Source organism: Zootermopsis nevadensis, unplaced genomic scaffold (genome assembly GCF_977971745.1).
Source record: "Zootermopsis nevadensis isolate Lab colony 2312 unplaced genomic scaffold, Znev_1.0 Znev_ptg000016l, whole genome shotgun sequence".
Taxonomy (NCBI): domain Eukaryota; kingdom Metazoa; phylum Arthropoda; class Insecta; order Blattodea; family Termopsidae; genus Zootermopsis; species Zootermopsis nevadensis.
In genome coordinates, this window is record NW_028259148.1 from 10,774,772 (window position 1) to 10,790,220 (window position 15,449).

The 15,449-nt window shown below is 42.2% G+C and overlaps 1 protein-coding gene across 1 annotated transcript; it reads right to left on the reverse strand.

The window, feature by feature from the left end:
- Positions 1-585: 585 nt before the first annotated feature.
- Positions 586-15,017, reverse strand: LOC110836855 (kelch-like protein 10). The gene is made up of 10 exons (XM_022078509.2): positions 14,856-15,017; positions 13,005-13,192; positions 12,030-12,176; positions 11,360-11,639; positions 9,666-9,902; positions 7,736-7,905; positions 7,232-7,401; positions 6,681-6,839; positions 4,508-4,715; positions 586-3,449 (listed from the first exon to the last, which is right to left on the reverse strand). The coding sequence occupies exons 2-10, from the start codon at positions 13,187-13,189 to the stop codon at positions 3,290-3,292; spliced, it is 1,716 nt and encodes a 571-aa protein (XP_021934201.2). The 5' UTR covers positions 13,190-13,192; positions 14,856-15,017; the 3' UTR covers positions 586-3,289.
- Between the last annotated feature and the right edge of the window lie 432 nt (positions 15,018-15,449).

The following is a 15,449-nucleotide window of genomic DNA, read 5'->3' on the forward strand; positions in this document are numbered from 1 at the left end:
AATTTCTTTTAGAACGTTCTTAACGAAAAGTTGCAAATGCGCCTAACAGCTTTGTAATGTCTGTCTGTCAGTTTTGAGATTTGGCCAGTTTCATTAAAACGTGTCCCTAGAGTTCAGTTGTGGTTAAGGTCGGGCGATAATTTCAGGTTGCTTGCTTTTTTCTCTACGTATCTCCCGCGCAACTGGAATGTACAGCAGTTTGCCTAGTAGCTCTGCATTTTTCGCAAGTCTCGTGGTTTTCGAGGTAATTTAACAAAATTTACTAACTTGCTTTACTTTATGCTAACCGAGCGTTGTCTGACGGCGAAGTTTGGTAGATAGCTGGTTCAATTTCAAGTGGTCGTGAAGAGTAAATATGGGAATTGCGAATTCCACTGTTTTTAAGAGAGTCCTGAGTGACGAACCATCTCGTGTTTCTTCGTGATTCAGATTTAGTTTCTCAGGTAATTTAACTGCGCAGGAAAGCAAAAATTGTTGATTCACCTATTTTCCTTCTGTATTTCAGAAAAAAAAAACTTAATTTGGGAGACGTATTAAGAATGTAGTACACATTATATTTCCAAGAATAGGATCATTGTTGCTTTCAGTTTGAATAATGCGTCTGAGCAAAATACTTTCTTCCATTCTGTAAGTCGTTTTATATAACGTACAAACTTGCATACACAATCGATTGTAACTATCGATAGAACGTGGAAGTGTAATAGGCACACGAGGCCTATACATTTGCAAACATCGTCGAAGTTTGTTCACAAGACGCAAGCGTAATCAGAGTTTCGACACACGGACTTACGAACACGAAAATCCATTGCTCTGTAACTTTGAGAGTTATGCCCTTCTTGCAGGGGAATTCGAAGTCACACGTCATCACCCAAAGGGAGAAAACAAGGGAAGGCAGGAGATAAGTAGAGAAAAATTAACAATAAAGAACTTGAAGGATTTTACTCTTAAAAATAGTTATATTAGGACGTTTAGGTCAATGCTACTAAAATGGTTAGGTCATGACGAGATATTTGTACAGCATTTTGGTGTGAAGCCTGAAGGGGCGAGGTAACTCGGACACGTAGGCACAGATATGAATATAATATTAAAATGGATCTTACAGGAGTAAGGTCTGGACTGGATTTATCTGGCTGAAGACAGGGACCAATGACGGTCTCTTTTTAAGACTGTAATACAATTTGGGTTTTTACATATAATAGAAGGGATATTTGACTAGATGAGCGACCATTAGCGTTTCAGGATTTCTGTTCCATGTAGTCAGTTTATATGATCATCAGCGTCGCGGATTTAGAGTGTTCCTTCGTTTTGTCTGACGTCCTTTGGCGTCTCCCGCCCTTCGGCTTGAACTGACAGAAGACGCTGCGTATCGTGTGCTCAGGCGTTCTTTGCGAATGTACGAACCACTGCTTTTGCGAGGCTTTTAACGTTTGTTTTTATACGCGTTATTCTCGTTTCTGCTCATGCGTCTTTAAATACTCGCTTGCAGTTAATTACAAAAGATTTAATCGTGTCAATTAATTTTGTCATGTATAAAAATTAATAATCTTTTGCCTTTAATCATGATTAAGCTTCTCATTTAAACCTCGTAACTGAGAAATCGTGCAATGAAAACGGATAGAAGACGAAGCGGAAGGAATTTTTAAGTAGGCCTTGGCTTGCAAAATAAGAGATTAATAGCTAATGGAGGAGGTAAGTCATGATTTTTTCTTGCCACAAATAAGGCCGTCATGAATTTTGGTGCCCGTCAGCTGTTTCGTTTTATTCCCATGTAAATTTTACCTTATCCGAACTTCATGGAGCAGAGTCCTTGAGAATCTAACAGTGCGCCGAACTAGTAAAAATAATTTTCTGCATTTTATGGAACACGACGTTTCGTATCCGTGTTCGAGATAACCCGCCATTGTCCCTATCCTGAGCCACGTGGATTTAGTCAACGTCCTCACACACTATTTATGATGCTGTTTAATGTTATCCTTTCATCTTCTCATTGGTCTTCTGAGTGGTCTCTTTCCTCTTAGCTTCTTTTCTTATATAGACGAAGAAGCTTGTAATGAACGAATGTGTTTGGGTGGGCCCAAGGCTTCTGTAGAAAAGAGTCTAATTTAATGTAGTGTATCAGAACATAAAATAAGTAAACAAACAACTATTAACACTATAAAAAAGACACTAGTGCCAAACGCGTTTCAACCTCAAGAGGTCATCATCAGTGGCAAAAGGGAAATTAATTAATTTTTATGAAGTGGAGTTATTTTACAAAAACATACCAAACAACACGACATTAGATGTTGGTTTTGAAAATTGATTTTCTCCTGTTTAACGCACAGGTCAAATAATACGTTAGAATTTTGGGCGTTTTGTTCGTTAATGATGGATTTGTGTTTATTACTTTTGTATATACGGAACTTTTCTAAAATATCTAGCATTTTACCCTTTGAAGCTACTCTTAATACGTCCGTGATATCATCTATGGGGCCGTATTCATGTCCGTGTTCGGACGACGCAACCACGGCTCGCCGCAGACCAGCTACGGCCACCGGATCATTGGATCAGTAGCTAAGTGCAGAGTTCAACTCCTGTGAAACCAACATCTAGTGTCGTGTTGCTTGGTATGCTTTTGTAAAATACTCTACTTCATGATTTGTTTTCTAAACCATCTTTAAACCAATTTTAAACCATTTTCATTAAATGAATTAGTTTCCCTGATGCCACTAATGTTTGTTTGCTTATTTTATGTTCGTCCTGTTCTGTTAGTTTATATCGATTTCCCTTCTAGCTAACATTCAGAGGTCCCACAACATCAACACTACATTTCTCCCTTATAACTGGTGGTGTGGTGGCCAGGACCAGAGGCATCTTTGCATTACCCTGAGTCAGTTTATTCTGCTCGCATTACAGTCTTCTGTGTCGTTCTTCATTCCCTCCCAGCAGACAGACTGTCATATTCTATGATCCAAAACGTTTACAGACTGCAAAGGTTCCACTTTCAACGTGCGTCTGTATCGGAGCTGCTGCAGAATTTGACTGTTCCCGCCGAGCGGACACGAGGGAAAGAGATTTTTTTAAAAGACGCATCGGCAAGGACGCGAGGTGTCTCGAGAAGATCTTCAAAATTTTGAATTTCCTCATTCAAGTTATTCAAATCCACCGCCAGGAACTTATTTCAGATCCAGTGGCAAGCCCTCGGGTGGCCATCACACAGGAAGAAGTAAACTTCAGTCAATTTCTTCCTTCCTCAAGGGTAATCGTCGTCGATGTCCTGGTTTTCCTGTTCCTCTTATTCCCAATCGTCTTAAACTGTCAAAGCACGCAATATCGTCAGAATCCTCTGCCGTTTCTCCTCCAGCAACCGATCTCTGTGTTTGTAGATGTAGTCGCCTGCATTCGGAAGTCCCTTGACCACACAGGCCGACATCGCAGTTCTGTATGTATTCATGTCTGCAACCTCGTACCTGCAGTTTGAGAATAATTAAGGTTATACATAATCTAAAGCTCAAAACCAATGTCGTCACACATAAAGACAGAACCACAGAAAATACGTAGCCCCTTCATGACAAAAAAGAAAAAACTTATCAAGACCTTTATATTCACCCTTAAATATTTTTCTTTTAAATTTACGTCGCCTACGTCTAACGAACGAATGTCAGTGCTATTACGTACAAAAGCTTAACCATTTTCTGTATCGACGTTCGACGGGGTTGCTCTGGATTCAGGCAGAAGGGACGTCGAAGCCCGATTCTTTAACCTTCTAGTTTCTTCCCAGTCAATCTCCAACTGAAATTCCCCCAACACGACTTTTGTGCCTACTTCTCGTACCCGTACCGCCACCGGTCCAGTTTCTGATCCAGATCGGATTTCATGATCCGTTTTAATAGTATCCTCCCATCGAAACATGCCTTACTACGAATTGCGTCGGTGGGGTCTAATCTGTATGATCATAACAAATTGCCCTCTTTTATCAATGTAGTTTGAAAATCAGTTGTTCGACCAATAGAAAACGTTTCTGGAGAGGGGCTGTCAGCGTAACAAAAAGAAGAAGAAGAACACACTAAAGCTAATGATCTCCCATCAGCTACAAAGAACTCGGGATGGACACAAAATGTCGTTAAATCTGACCTAGTATCGAGATTATTATGGCGGCGTCGATGTGCTGAGCCCCGAAAGGGTATCCCTGATCAAAGACACTTCGTCTTATCAGCACAGTTATTGTTTACGTCCGCTTAGCATTACTCAGCCATCTGCAGCTTGGATTTAATGATCGAACTTGATTGAAACATTGTCCTGCACTCTCTCAGTGCAACACACAAGCCCCGCCCACATTTCGCGTGCGGCTTACTTGCATCCGTGATGATGGAAGCAGCAAACGCCTCTGAAACTTCGGACAATTTCTAAGAGCCCACAAGGCCAACCAAAAAACTCCATAGGACTGGCCACCTTGATCGAAACTCATTCATGCTTCACAAGTTATAGTTCGTAAAAAGATCCTAAACTAACAAAGAAACAAACGAACCATTTATTTCTGCGGTCGTCGAAACGCTCCACTTGGCAAGAGCTGGTTTCGCTACTGAAACCACCGATGGCGAAGATGGCGTCGTCAATCACTTGAAGCGCCAAGTTGCCACGTGGATTAAGCAGGTGGGAGATCTGGGTCCACGTGTCTGTTTCTGGGTCGTATTTCTCGCCACTGCTCGTAGCGCCAAACGCTCGGACAAATCCTCCTGCGGGTACAAATGCTCTGTGTTAGGTCACAAAATACGAAATTGGGCTGCCGAACGAAAAGTGTTCAAGTACTTGCCGATAATTATTACTCCTTGAACTGGTCAAGGAATTTCTGCCCTTCAATGGAACCAGAATTTTCATTACCATGTCACAAGATCATATCATTCGACCGTTCTCACGTAACTTATTTTTTCTAAAGTTATTTTTAATATTATCCTCCTGTTTACGTGGTCTTTTCCCTTCAGGTTTTCAGATTAAAACTTAGCATTTCTCTATATTCCTTGAGTACTACATACTCCGCCCACCTCATAAATATGAAATTCGGTCCACGTAATGAATGAACGAACGAAACAAAAAATATCTAAAGCCACATGAGTGAGAAGAGACAAATTCACTCCTTTTTGCAATTTTCATGTTTGTAACAGCAACAAAATCAAGAAAAAATGGCTAAGATGGAGCACATTTTCTCATCCTTATAGCTCGATTAATGAATGACGGAATTTATGAAACTCGCAAATCACAGTTCTGTAGTTCATTTACAGTACGCCATCACAAGAAGGTTGTCCTGAACTATGCAGTGTCTCGGAAGTCACCCAACCCAAGTTTAATGCCACGTTCAATGTGCATATTAGATTACAGTCACGTACGAAGCTTATAATTACATAGTCGAAACATGTGTTGAAAGCATTCCGAACCCACGCGTAAACAACGGAATCCGTTTCAACACATTCCCAGGCAATCTGACGACTGACGAGTGACTCCATCGAATTTCCAAAATCATTTTGTATTGCAGCACTTAACTACTACATACGACTACGTCCGAAAACAATGTTCAACAATAAACACATGACATTGTTGAAAACGTAATTTGTTACATAAACCACTGATTGAAGAGCACGGAATTCAAAGAAACCGCTTTAAACAACGCGGACTCTGTAGGGAGACGAGGCCAGTGTGGCAGTCCAAGTTCATAGTTCGATTCCCGAACGGGCTGAACCTTGAGATGAAGGGTAAACCAGGCGTTGGCATGTTAATCTGGTTTATATAAACGAAGGAGCTGTGATTAGATGGTATTTAGAACGCCTTACTTCATCCAAAATTGATTGATTTTATTAATTTTAGCCTTGTTAAATGTATTAAATTGGAAGAAAGTGGCCACACTCAGTCGCTTGAACGTCTCTCCTCTCGACTTTCCGTCTAGAGGGAACGTGAAATAAACAAAGATTGCGCAATCATATAAGTTGTGCACTTAAGCCTTTCCAGATGTGGAATGACGATTGCATTACAACCATCGCCTCACTGCGACTGACCAATGAAATTTGAATATGGCTTATAGGCGCGTTCCCGCCGTTAAGGTGTGATTTTGGGGGGACGAATCAGATCGCCGCATTTAATTCTAATTTAATAACAATTTCGTAATACGGGAGTATTTAAGGGCGACTGTGGTTACGGGGCGCTCTCAAGTTTTGGTTCTTCAATCGAGCAGACATGTTTTATTCAAACGTAAAATTTTATATAAGGAAAAATAGCCGAATCATTGTGCTACCTTACAATAAGTTTGTTTGGATATATATACGTTTGTGTGTCTCAAGAGACAATAAAAGTATACTTCTCCAAGATCATCCCAGTGACGTCTATCAGTTTCCCAAGACAAGAGAATTCGCTTCCTAAGTATTAAACGTTGTAACCGCATGAGAGACACTGGTTTTGACTACAATAAACAAACAGCGAGCCGTGTGTGAGAGAGGACGGTTACACCAGTTTTGCCACAGCGCACGGCGAATTGAAATTTCTCTCCCACGCTTAAGAAAAGATTACGCGTTGTTGTTGTTGTTAGTGAGCTTTGTGGAGAAATTCGTCGAAACCGCGATACACAAATCACATAATACGAGGTTCAAAATGTTGACAAACTAATTCCGTAAAAGCAGGAGAAAAATGCTGCTCACAAAGTCGCAAATTCTTACCTACGGCGTACACGCTGCCCTGGAAGGCGACGCAAGACAGGCCGCTGCGTGTGGAAAACATCGGGGAAATGTTTGTCCATTGGTTTGTCTGTGGGTGATACACCTCTGCTGAGGCCAGATATCCATCTCCACTGCATCCGCCAACGACGTAGATTTTATCTATAAAGAGGAACCAAGCTATATGATACAATATATTTGAGATGTTCTGAGTAATTGTACCGATCCGTACGTAATACAGATGTGGGACAATTTGTAGTTGTGGATGCATTTAATGTCCTAGCAACAGCAAGCAATTCCTCTGTGTTCCATTCTGTCGTTAGCTTCTCACTTCCGATCACAGTTAATTAAATCCTGCATATTTGAAATGTTGGCAAATTACAGGAAATACGTTCAGGACTAGACCTATTTCTATACAATAGTTTCTCTTAGTCTGTTATTGGATCTTACTGCGCTCTATCACCTGCAGTGTAACTGGATTCTATCTCTCAGTTCTGATAGCCTCGCCATTTTGCATTAATCGACGAGGTTCTGTTTCACGAGATTCACTTTACCACTGAGTACGGTCGCACTTGCGTCGGATCGGTGCGTGTTCATAGAAGCGATCATAGACCACTGGTTCGTCCTGTAGTCGTATCGCTCGGCCGTTCTATGTCGACGACTGTCAGCGTAGCCACCAGCAACGTACACCAGACCCCCGAGCACTGCGACACTGAGGTAGCCTCTGAAACCAAAGAGTACAGACGTTGATATGCTTCACTCTCCTCTGGCTTTGAAGCTCATTTATTGCTCACACAAACAGATTCTCTTTCGCAGAACCTCACTCTGCATTCTCTACTGTTGAATCGTAACTCAAACGAGTATACTTAGAACCCGGAGAAACTAAGAACGAAATTAATAACTGGCTTCTATTCGGGTTTTAACGAAGACCGACACTGATGCACTCTACTGAATGCTCCTGTATGTGAGCGGTACATATTATAGCCATTGCACACATATATTTATTGACTAGCAGAATAACTATCAGCTTTTCAAGAAGGACGGAGTTCGTATCTTACCTGCTGGCATTCATGGGCGCCACCTCGTGACATGTCTTTGTAACAGCGTTGAAACAGCGGACTGAGCTCAAGAATTGCACGCCGTCAGAACCACCGATTACGTAAATGTTAAAACCGACTACCGCCGTGCCATGGCAGACTCGCGGTCCGGTCGGATCGCCTTCCTCCATCTACAACAACGACATAATACGGGCATATAATTCTTTTGTTCGTGAGGTCCACCAAAGTTTAATATTTTACCTAAGATTATGGGCAACCAAGGGAGTAGAGGTAAAGCCCTCAACAGTGGACGAATATTGCTACACCGTGCTGGCTGGACCGGCCTACCGCACGCGAGAAAAGTCGTGAGAAATGAATGAGAAACAACGGTGAAATTGTGGTTAATGTTTTCTTGAAGTCTCTAAGTGACTGATCCACTGCTATTCTACTTCAGTTCTGTCTCTGCTCTCAGATGGATGTGGGATATGTTATACATTTCTGACATATGAGGCTCTGAAAGCGATGAAGACAGCGGTTGTTAATAAGGGTCTTAAACGACGCGAAGCTGGAGGTAGTACGTTCCCCGGAAACAATGAAATTACGTACCGATTCACACGATGTTACCAACCAAATGACCAACATTCTCGCTGCTCGATACTTAACGTAATTTATAATATTGTAAATAACAATGATGGACGACAATAATTTCGTTTAAGGTGCAAACTCATCAGACAAGTTGTTATAACATTTCATGTAGGACGTTTATAGTGAATGTTGTATTTGGCGAACAAAATTTATTTCGTGGACTCCAATTTTAACACATACGAGGTGCGATCGAAAGGTTTCCAGACTGCGCGTATAAAAACCCGTACACTTATCTCAGGTATTAAATTCATCCATCACCCTCGAAGTAGTTCCCCTGGGAGTGAACACAACGATCCCAGCGCCGCTGCCAAGCCTGGAAGCATCCCTGGAAATCTTTCTTTGTCAGCCTGTCAAGCACCATCTGCGATTCTGCCTGAATCTCTTCTATCGTCTCAAATCTCCTTCCCTTTAGCTGAATTTTCATATTTGGGAAGAGGAAGAAGTCACACGGAGCTTAGAAAGGAAGTTGGGGTCGGTTCTTGCAAGATCTTTGAGCTCCTGACAAACGAGAAGTCGATTCTGCTTCTGGTCCTCAGACAGGATGCGTCGCATGTGGAGTTCTTCCTTTAGAATCAGCTGACAGGTCCCATAGCCTATCCCAACAATGTCGCACAAGTCGTTGATGGTACGACGTCGATCTTCGTGAATGGCCTGCCGAATCTTCGTAACATTTTCGGGCGTTGTGCTCGAAGATGGTCGTCCAGAACGCTCGTCATCATCGACAGAGGTTCGGCCATTTTTAAAACGTGAATGCCACACAAAAGTTTGTGCACGACCCATTGCGGACTCCCCAAATGCTTGCTTTAGCATTTCATAGGTTTCCGTAGCCGTTTTGGCGAGTCTTTGGCAAAATTTGATGCACACGCCATTCCGAAATCGCAGGAGGGTCGGTGTAATGCACTACCAAAACGCCCGTAATTAAGAAACAAATGCTAATTCGATGATGCCGGCTGGCACACTGATTCACTATGAACGTAGGCCGCACCCCCTAAAGGCAGAAGCTCGTACTACATCCGGTTCGCCCTCTATTGACACAGTCTTGAAACTTTCCGATCGCACCTCGTATTTCACATACGAGAAACGTTTATTTAATTTGTTTATTCGGTTTAATTCTCGTGCCTGTAACTTATTTTTTTTTAAAAAAACGTTCGAATGCAGTGGAAATAAATGAAGGCAAGAAAATAGGCAAAGAGAGTTCAAATACTTTAAATGAAATGAGAAAATAAATTAAGTGGCAGAAATAACAAAAGATAAAAGGGTTTTTCTGCAGACATTATTCAACACGGAGCATTTGTGTGGTACTCACCTTAATCCATCGGTCTGCCCGCGTGTCGTATGTTTCGATCGAATCAGCGATAGTTCCCGCGGTCCACCCTCCAATAACAAAGAGAATGTCATGAGGGATCCGCGGGCTGGCAAACTTTGGAGTCAGAAATTCTTTGTCGTTCGCCAAGATCATTTCTTTGTCGTGCAAAAACTTCTGCATCTCTTCGATCACGGGTCTACATGTCTCATTGTCCGTCACATAAGGGTGATGTCTTACCTGTTTAACAGTGCAATGTACACCTTATAAACATTTAAGAAGAGAGAGTATGAATCTTTGGAGGTTTCATTACAAACGAACACACAGTTTTGGTTGGGAAAACCCACTGAAAGAGATTATGGCATACACAGGAGAAGAAATTTCTTGCTTTACGTAATGTCGCTCTCACAACTGTACAGGTTACAGAGAATAGGGAGAACAATGTTAAAATCGACCTTGAAGATTTCTATTGAAAAATATTTCAGTTGCAAGATACAGATTTCAGTAAGATCTGTATTTCGAGTTACAACCAAACATGGATACGTATTTATTATCTCTCCCATGCGAGCTGCTTGCTTCGATCGTCTTGAGTTGATAACTCGAATTCATCTTCAAAATGATGTGGCGTGGAACGAAAGTTACGAAAAATTAGATCTACGGTGAATAAAAGGTAAAGGATAAATAATTAGTTGTTTTGAACAATACATGAACACACACTAACACATGTGCATATATTTATATTATTATTATTACTGCAGATGGGTTTATACCGGATGGCAGTGTTGCTACAATAATACACAAACAACACACTAAAGAAAAGGTCATAAAATTACAAACCCCCAAGGCACACACATTACGCAAAATAAAAAAAAAGTGTTTAAACACAACAGATAACCTAAAGTAGAAGACGATAGCAGTAATGAATTACATAACGTTATGACTGATGCACTCACATTTCATCAGGACCTCCTCGTCACTCCACTTATGTAGCCTTCCCACCCTCACCCCGATTTACCCCCCTTCACCTCACTTACTTCACCGAATTCTTGATTGTTTCCCTCGTATTCCCTTCACTCCAACTCATTTATCACTTTTCTAACCTTCTTCCTAAAAGCACTTGGTTTACAGGAGAGAGTCCTTAAAACCCCAGCAGGTAGCCGGTTCCAGAGTTGGATGGTCCTATTTACAAAGGAATATTTTCCGATATCTGTTCTTTGTTTTCTGCTCCTAACTTTCCGAATATGATCGACTCTGCTCAGGTAGTATGGCCTTTGCAATCTGTCACCTATAGCCTTCCATGCCCGGTCTCCCGTACACGCTTTGAAGAGAGCACATATACGTGCTATCTTTCTACGCTGTGCCAGGGTTTCCCAGTTCGAATCGCTCCTATGATATGCAAATTTACTTGCTTTCTTTTGCACCCGTTCTAACGCATTTATCTGCCCCTCCCTGTAAGGATCCCAGCACGCCGCCCCATATTCCAGAATCGGACGCACTAGTGATGTGTAGGCTAGACTTTTAGTGCTACTATTCCCCTTTTTGAGAACACGCATTGTAAAATGAAGTTCCTTCCAGGCTTTCTTCACCGTATAATCTACTTGATCAGCCCAGCTTAAATCGCTGCTTAAGAGTAAGTGGATTTGGACTTGCGTGCTTTCTCTGCATGTAAACATCCACGATTTCAGGGGCATACTGACCCTCTCAAGGAAGAAATCTTCGTCAATTAGTCCCAGCCTGACGTTCGTCATGAGCTCTGCGATGTGTCCTTTTCTGTTTTCTGCGTCGTGGTCGATCCACCGGAGTACGCAGTTCCACACGACTTCCTCGTCTTTGACGTTCAGATCTTCCGCCCCGATAATCGCCTGCAGCTCCTCTACTGGCATTTCCAGGAGTTCCTCGCTGTGCTGAGACAAATGAGCGAAGTGGCGCGAAACGAAGCGACGAGCGTGAGATTCAAGGCCGGCGCAAAAGTGACACCTGCGGCAGCGAGAATAAGAACGGGCTCATGAGCTCCTTCGAAATCTCGACGAAGTGAAACACTGCAACTAGAACTAGATTCTGTATTGTCGGCACACCACAGAATTTCGCCGACATCTTTTACCAAAAACCCTTTGAAACCCGGATGAAGAGGAGAGAACGTGGAGACGAAGTAGTGACAGGCGCTTCATTTAACTGGGGAAAAGGGAGAAGTTTACGAACTGTGAAGGTCCCCAGGCAGAGCCCACTCGTCCTTCTGGTACAGGAAGGTTGAAGAGAAGGCAAGACGTTCGAAAGTGAAGGAGGTAGAGATATGAAAAGTAGAGCAAGGAGAAAATTTGAGCAGATGATCTAACTGCATTCGATATGAATTTTTATTCTGGTATTGACCTTAACAGCTGACACACGTTTCCGTAATGAATGTCCACCTTCCTTGTGTAAATATAATCCAATATTTGAGCCATGATATCCGAGTTGACTCCGTGAAGGAGAACGTCGTTCTGCTCACGGGCGTGCAGTGTCGTGGTGAAGAGGTTCCTGTAACGTCACGAAGCAGCCGTTAATATATAAGTACACAGGGCTTGTGCTCCCTCGAAGCGGCCTGATTTTGAGAAATGCGAACAGAAATTCATAATAGTAATTTACATGAAGTTTCATTTATCTTTATAATTTACGTAGTCAAAAAGTAATGTCACTTTTGTTAACGTCTGTTGTGTGATGAATATATTTTTATTTTATGTGAATACTTTCTATACGTTGCGTGAGCACGCACGCACACATAGATCTATATATAGAAGGATTTTAGGTTCTCACGGCGGTAAGAAGATGACTGACAGACTTCACGGCGCTACAAACGAGAAGAAGCCATCTTGGTAATGGATGATTTAGGGGGCATCGCACATATCTCAGGCTATGCATTGCACTGATAGATCATTGTTGTACAAAGCGAAGGCCCCCTGAATGAGTGTTCTGTCACCAACCCCTTGCCGACAAACAATTGAAGATATACGTTAGTGTTTGTACATTGTGGCAACTGCCCCATAACCAGGGAGTAACGGCAGTCAACTTCTACATTGCAATCCAGAAGAGAGCCATCTTCATACTTACCGCCGTGAGAACCTGATATCTCACCACAATAGAAAAATTACAATTTCCTGCAAAAAAGAAGAAACGATATCAAATTTCACATTCTAATTGACGTCTGTTACATCCTGAAGTCCTGTTATGTCCTAATTTCCCATATTCCGGTCGAAAATCTCTTCTCCCCTGAGACTCGAACCAGCGCGCATTCCGTATCGCCGGTCCGAAGCATGATGCCTCAGACCGCGCGGCTACGGCGCGGAACTCAAGAGCGCCCAAACAAACCTGAAATATTCGCTGCACATCGAGAGGATAACTCTGTGGACAGGAAAAGCGCCACCGTCATCCAACCTTAAAACTGCGTCACACAGCAAGTTCTTCTGTCTCAAGTCATTCAGAGAGGACAGCTCTTCGGTGCACATGCACCTGCCATCTTGTCGAGAACAGCAGATTTCTTGTTTTAACTCCATTTCCTGAAAAATAGTCTCCCATTGTTATAACAGGTTTTTCTTCTCATTGACATACCTGCTTATCAACTGAGTGTGTCTGACAATGTGGCATTGAGAAGAATATTTGGTCCTGCCGGATAATGTTTAAAATTACACAAAGTGGAGCTTTATAATTGGAATTTTTCTCGGGTGATAAAATCAAGGAGGATGACATGGGTGGGGCATGCAGTACGCATAGCAGAGGCAAGGAATGCGATATTTCTATCGGAAAACCCGAAAGGAAGAGACCATTTCGGAAACCCAAATATTGGTGGGATGATAATATTAAAACGGGCACTAAGTAAATGGGTTTGAGGGTATGGACTGACTTCATGTGCTTCAGGATATGGTCCAGGTCCGCGGTCCTTAGTAACCTTGGTAATAAAATGTCCGCTTTTATAAAAGCGAAGCATTTTTGATTGAGCCGACTAAATTCGGCTCTGATGTTGTGACGGTGAAACTTCGAAAGGGGTGGGCATGAGTGTGGGGAGGTTAGGCCGGTTTAGGAGAGGGGGCTGATTTGGGGAGACCTCTTCTCGCCAGAACACGGAGGCTCACTCAGGCTGTGGCTACGGATCCGGTAGGCAACGTCTCTCCAGCTGGGCACCACCTTCGAGGTGACCTTGGTTTGTATTTGGTTTGACGTTGTAGTTGCCCGTCTGAATAGGTTTTGATTTTGTTGTGTTGGTGGAAGGGGCAACTACAGTGTTTTTGGGTTATTCTTGGTCCCTCAGGGTGGTCAAGGCCAGGGAGGGGCCGAGAGCGAGCCGAGTCGTGGGGCTTTTTGTTTTGTTTGTTTGTAGTAGGGTAATCAATGACCCCGTGTAACGTGTATGTATTACAATTTGTCTTAAGAAAGTAAATTATTTTGTTTCTAATTGTACATTGCTGTGTTTTGAGTACACCCTTTTTCAGGGGCGTGGGCGAAGTGAACCAACGACATACAGAACTGAACACCTCCTCCCCCTTTCGACTGTTGCTGAAAAGGGGAGAGTGGATCATGATTAAATGCGCTGCTACTGGATTCTCAAGCAGGACTTGGCTCTGTGTCGTCAGTTTGTTTGCTAGTTATAGAAATGCCTATCGAGATTCTATACGATTTTGGCGATCGCTAAGGTGAACCGCGAAGCTCTACATATGAGAAATATATGCAGTGTCATGTAATAAGCAACGTTTTTCATTGTTCACACCAGGTGAAAATTCTGTAGAGTTTTAAGTATCAATGCGATACATGCAATATATTTTTATTAAGTCTCTGGGCTACTGAACACGTCTTACCCCTTAAAATTTTAAATTCTTAATTGTTTACTAGAACATTATTTTACTATAAACAATGCCGTAAACTAACAGACGTCAGTCTCGTATTATTTGAAATTATGTAAGAGGAAATCTTCATACTCACCGCTGTGAAAACCTCAAATCTTACATAAGAAATACAAGGTTAATTTTCTTACAATTGTAACTAAATATAAATGAAAACATGTAAATATGTTGAAAAATGATAATAACAATAAAATATTGCAACCCTTTGCCTAACTCTTCGTTCAAGGGAAGAGAACTTGATGTCCACCCGCAATAAACAATAGAATACAAGGTTAAAATGAGAGAGTACAGTATCATGAATTTCTTAATAATTCACATATCTTACCTTATATTTATTCTGAATGTTTTTAACAGCACAAAAAGTATCTCGTCTACAATGCACTTCTACAAGCGATTCACAGCTCTGTTCTTTCCACACTAACGAAAGCCGACGAAAACTATGACGTAACAATCAGTAAAGAAATGGAGTGCAATAAGGTTTATTCAGGCGTGCATAAGAAATGAGAAATGAGCCTTATGGTATGCACGGTCAAGATTGTTACAGGTGTGGTTTAGAAATTCCAATACTTTTTCTTGCATTGTTGTAGATTGAGGTGTTTATATAAAAGCTGACCATTGTTGTTCCATATTTACATAAACGCGGTCCTGCGCAGTACTACTGAAACCGGGGAAAGACCTCACGCTACCTTCTTCCTACAGACCCATCAGTCTTCCTGACACGGAAGGCAAGCTCTGTGATAGGATCCTATTAACAAGGGTCCTACACGAGGTGAACGAACGCTGGCTGCTGTGCGACGAGCAGTTTGGTTTTCGACCCGGACACAGCACGACGATGCAGCTGGCTCGCCTCGTTGAAAGGGTCGACAGGAACTTCGACGAGAGGCGGCTAACCGGCGCGGTTTTCCTGGACGAGGCCAAA

Coding starts and splice junctions, on each gene's coding strand:
- LOC110836855 (XM_022078509.2), bottom strand. CDS start 13,189: ATGGAGTTAAAACAAGAAATCTGCTGTTCTCGACAAGATGGCAGGTGC. Junction 7,906..9,665: donor GGGCAGACCGATGGATTAAG/GTGAGTACCACA, acceptor TCGTTGTTGTAG/ATGGAGGAAGGCGATCCGAC. Junction 7,402..7,735: donor GCGCCCATGAATGCCAGCAG/GTAAGATACGAA, acceptor CTTTGGTTTCAG/AGGCTACCTCAGTGTCGCAG.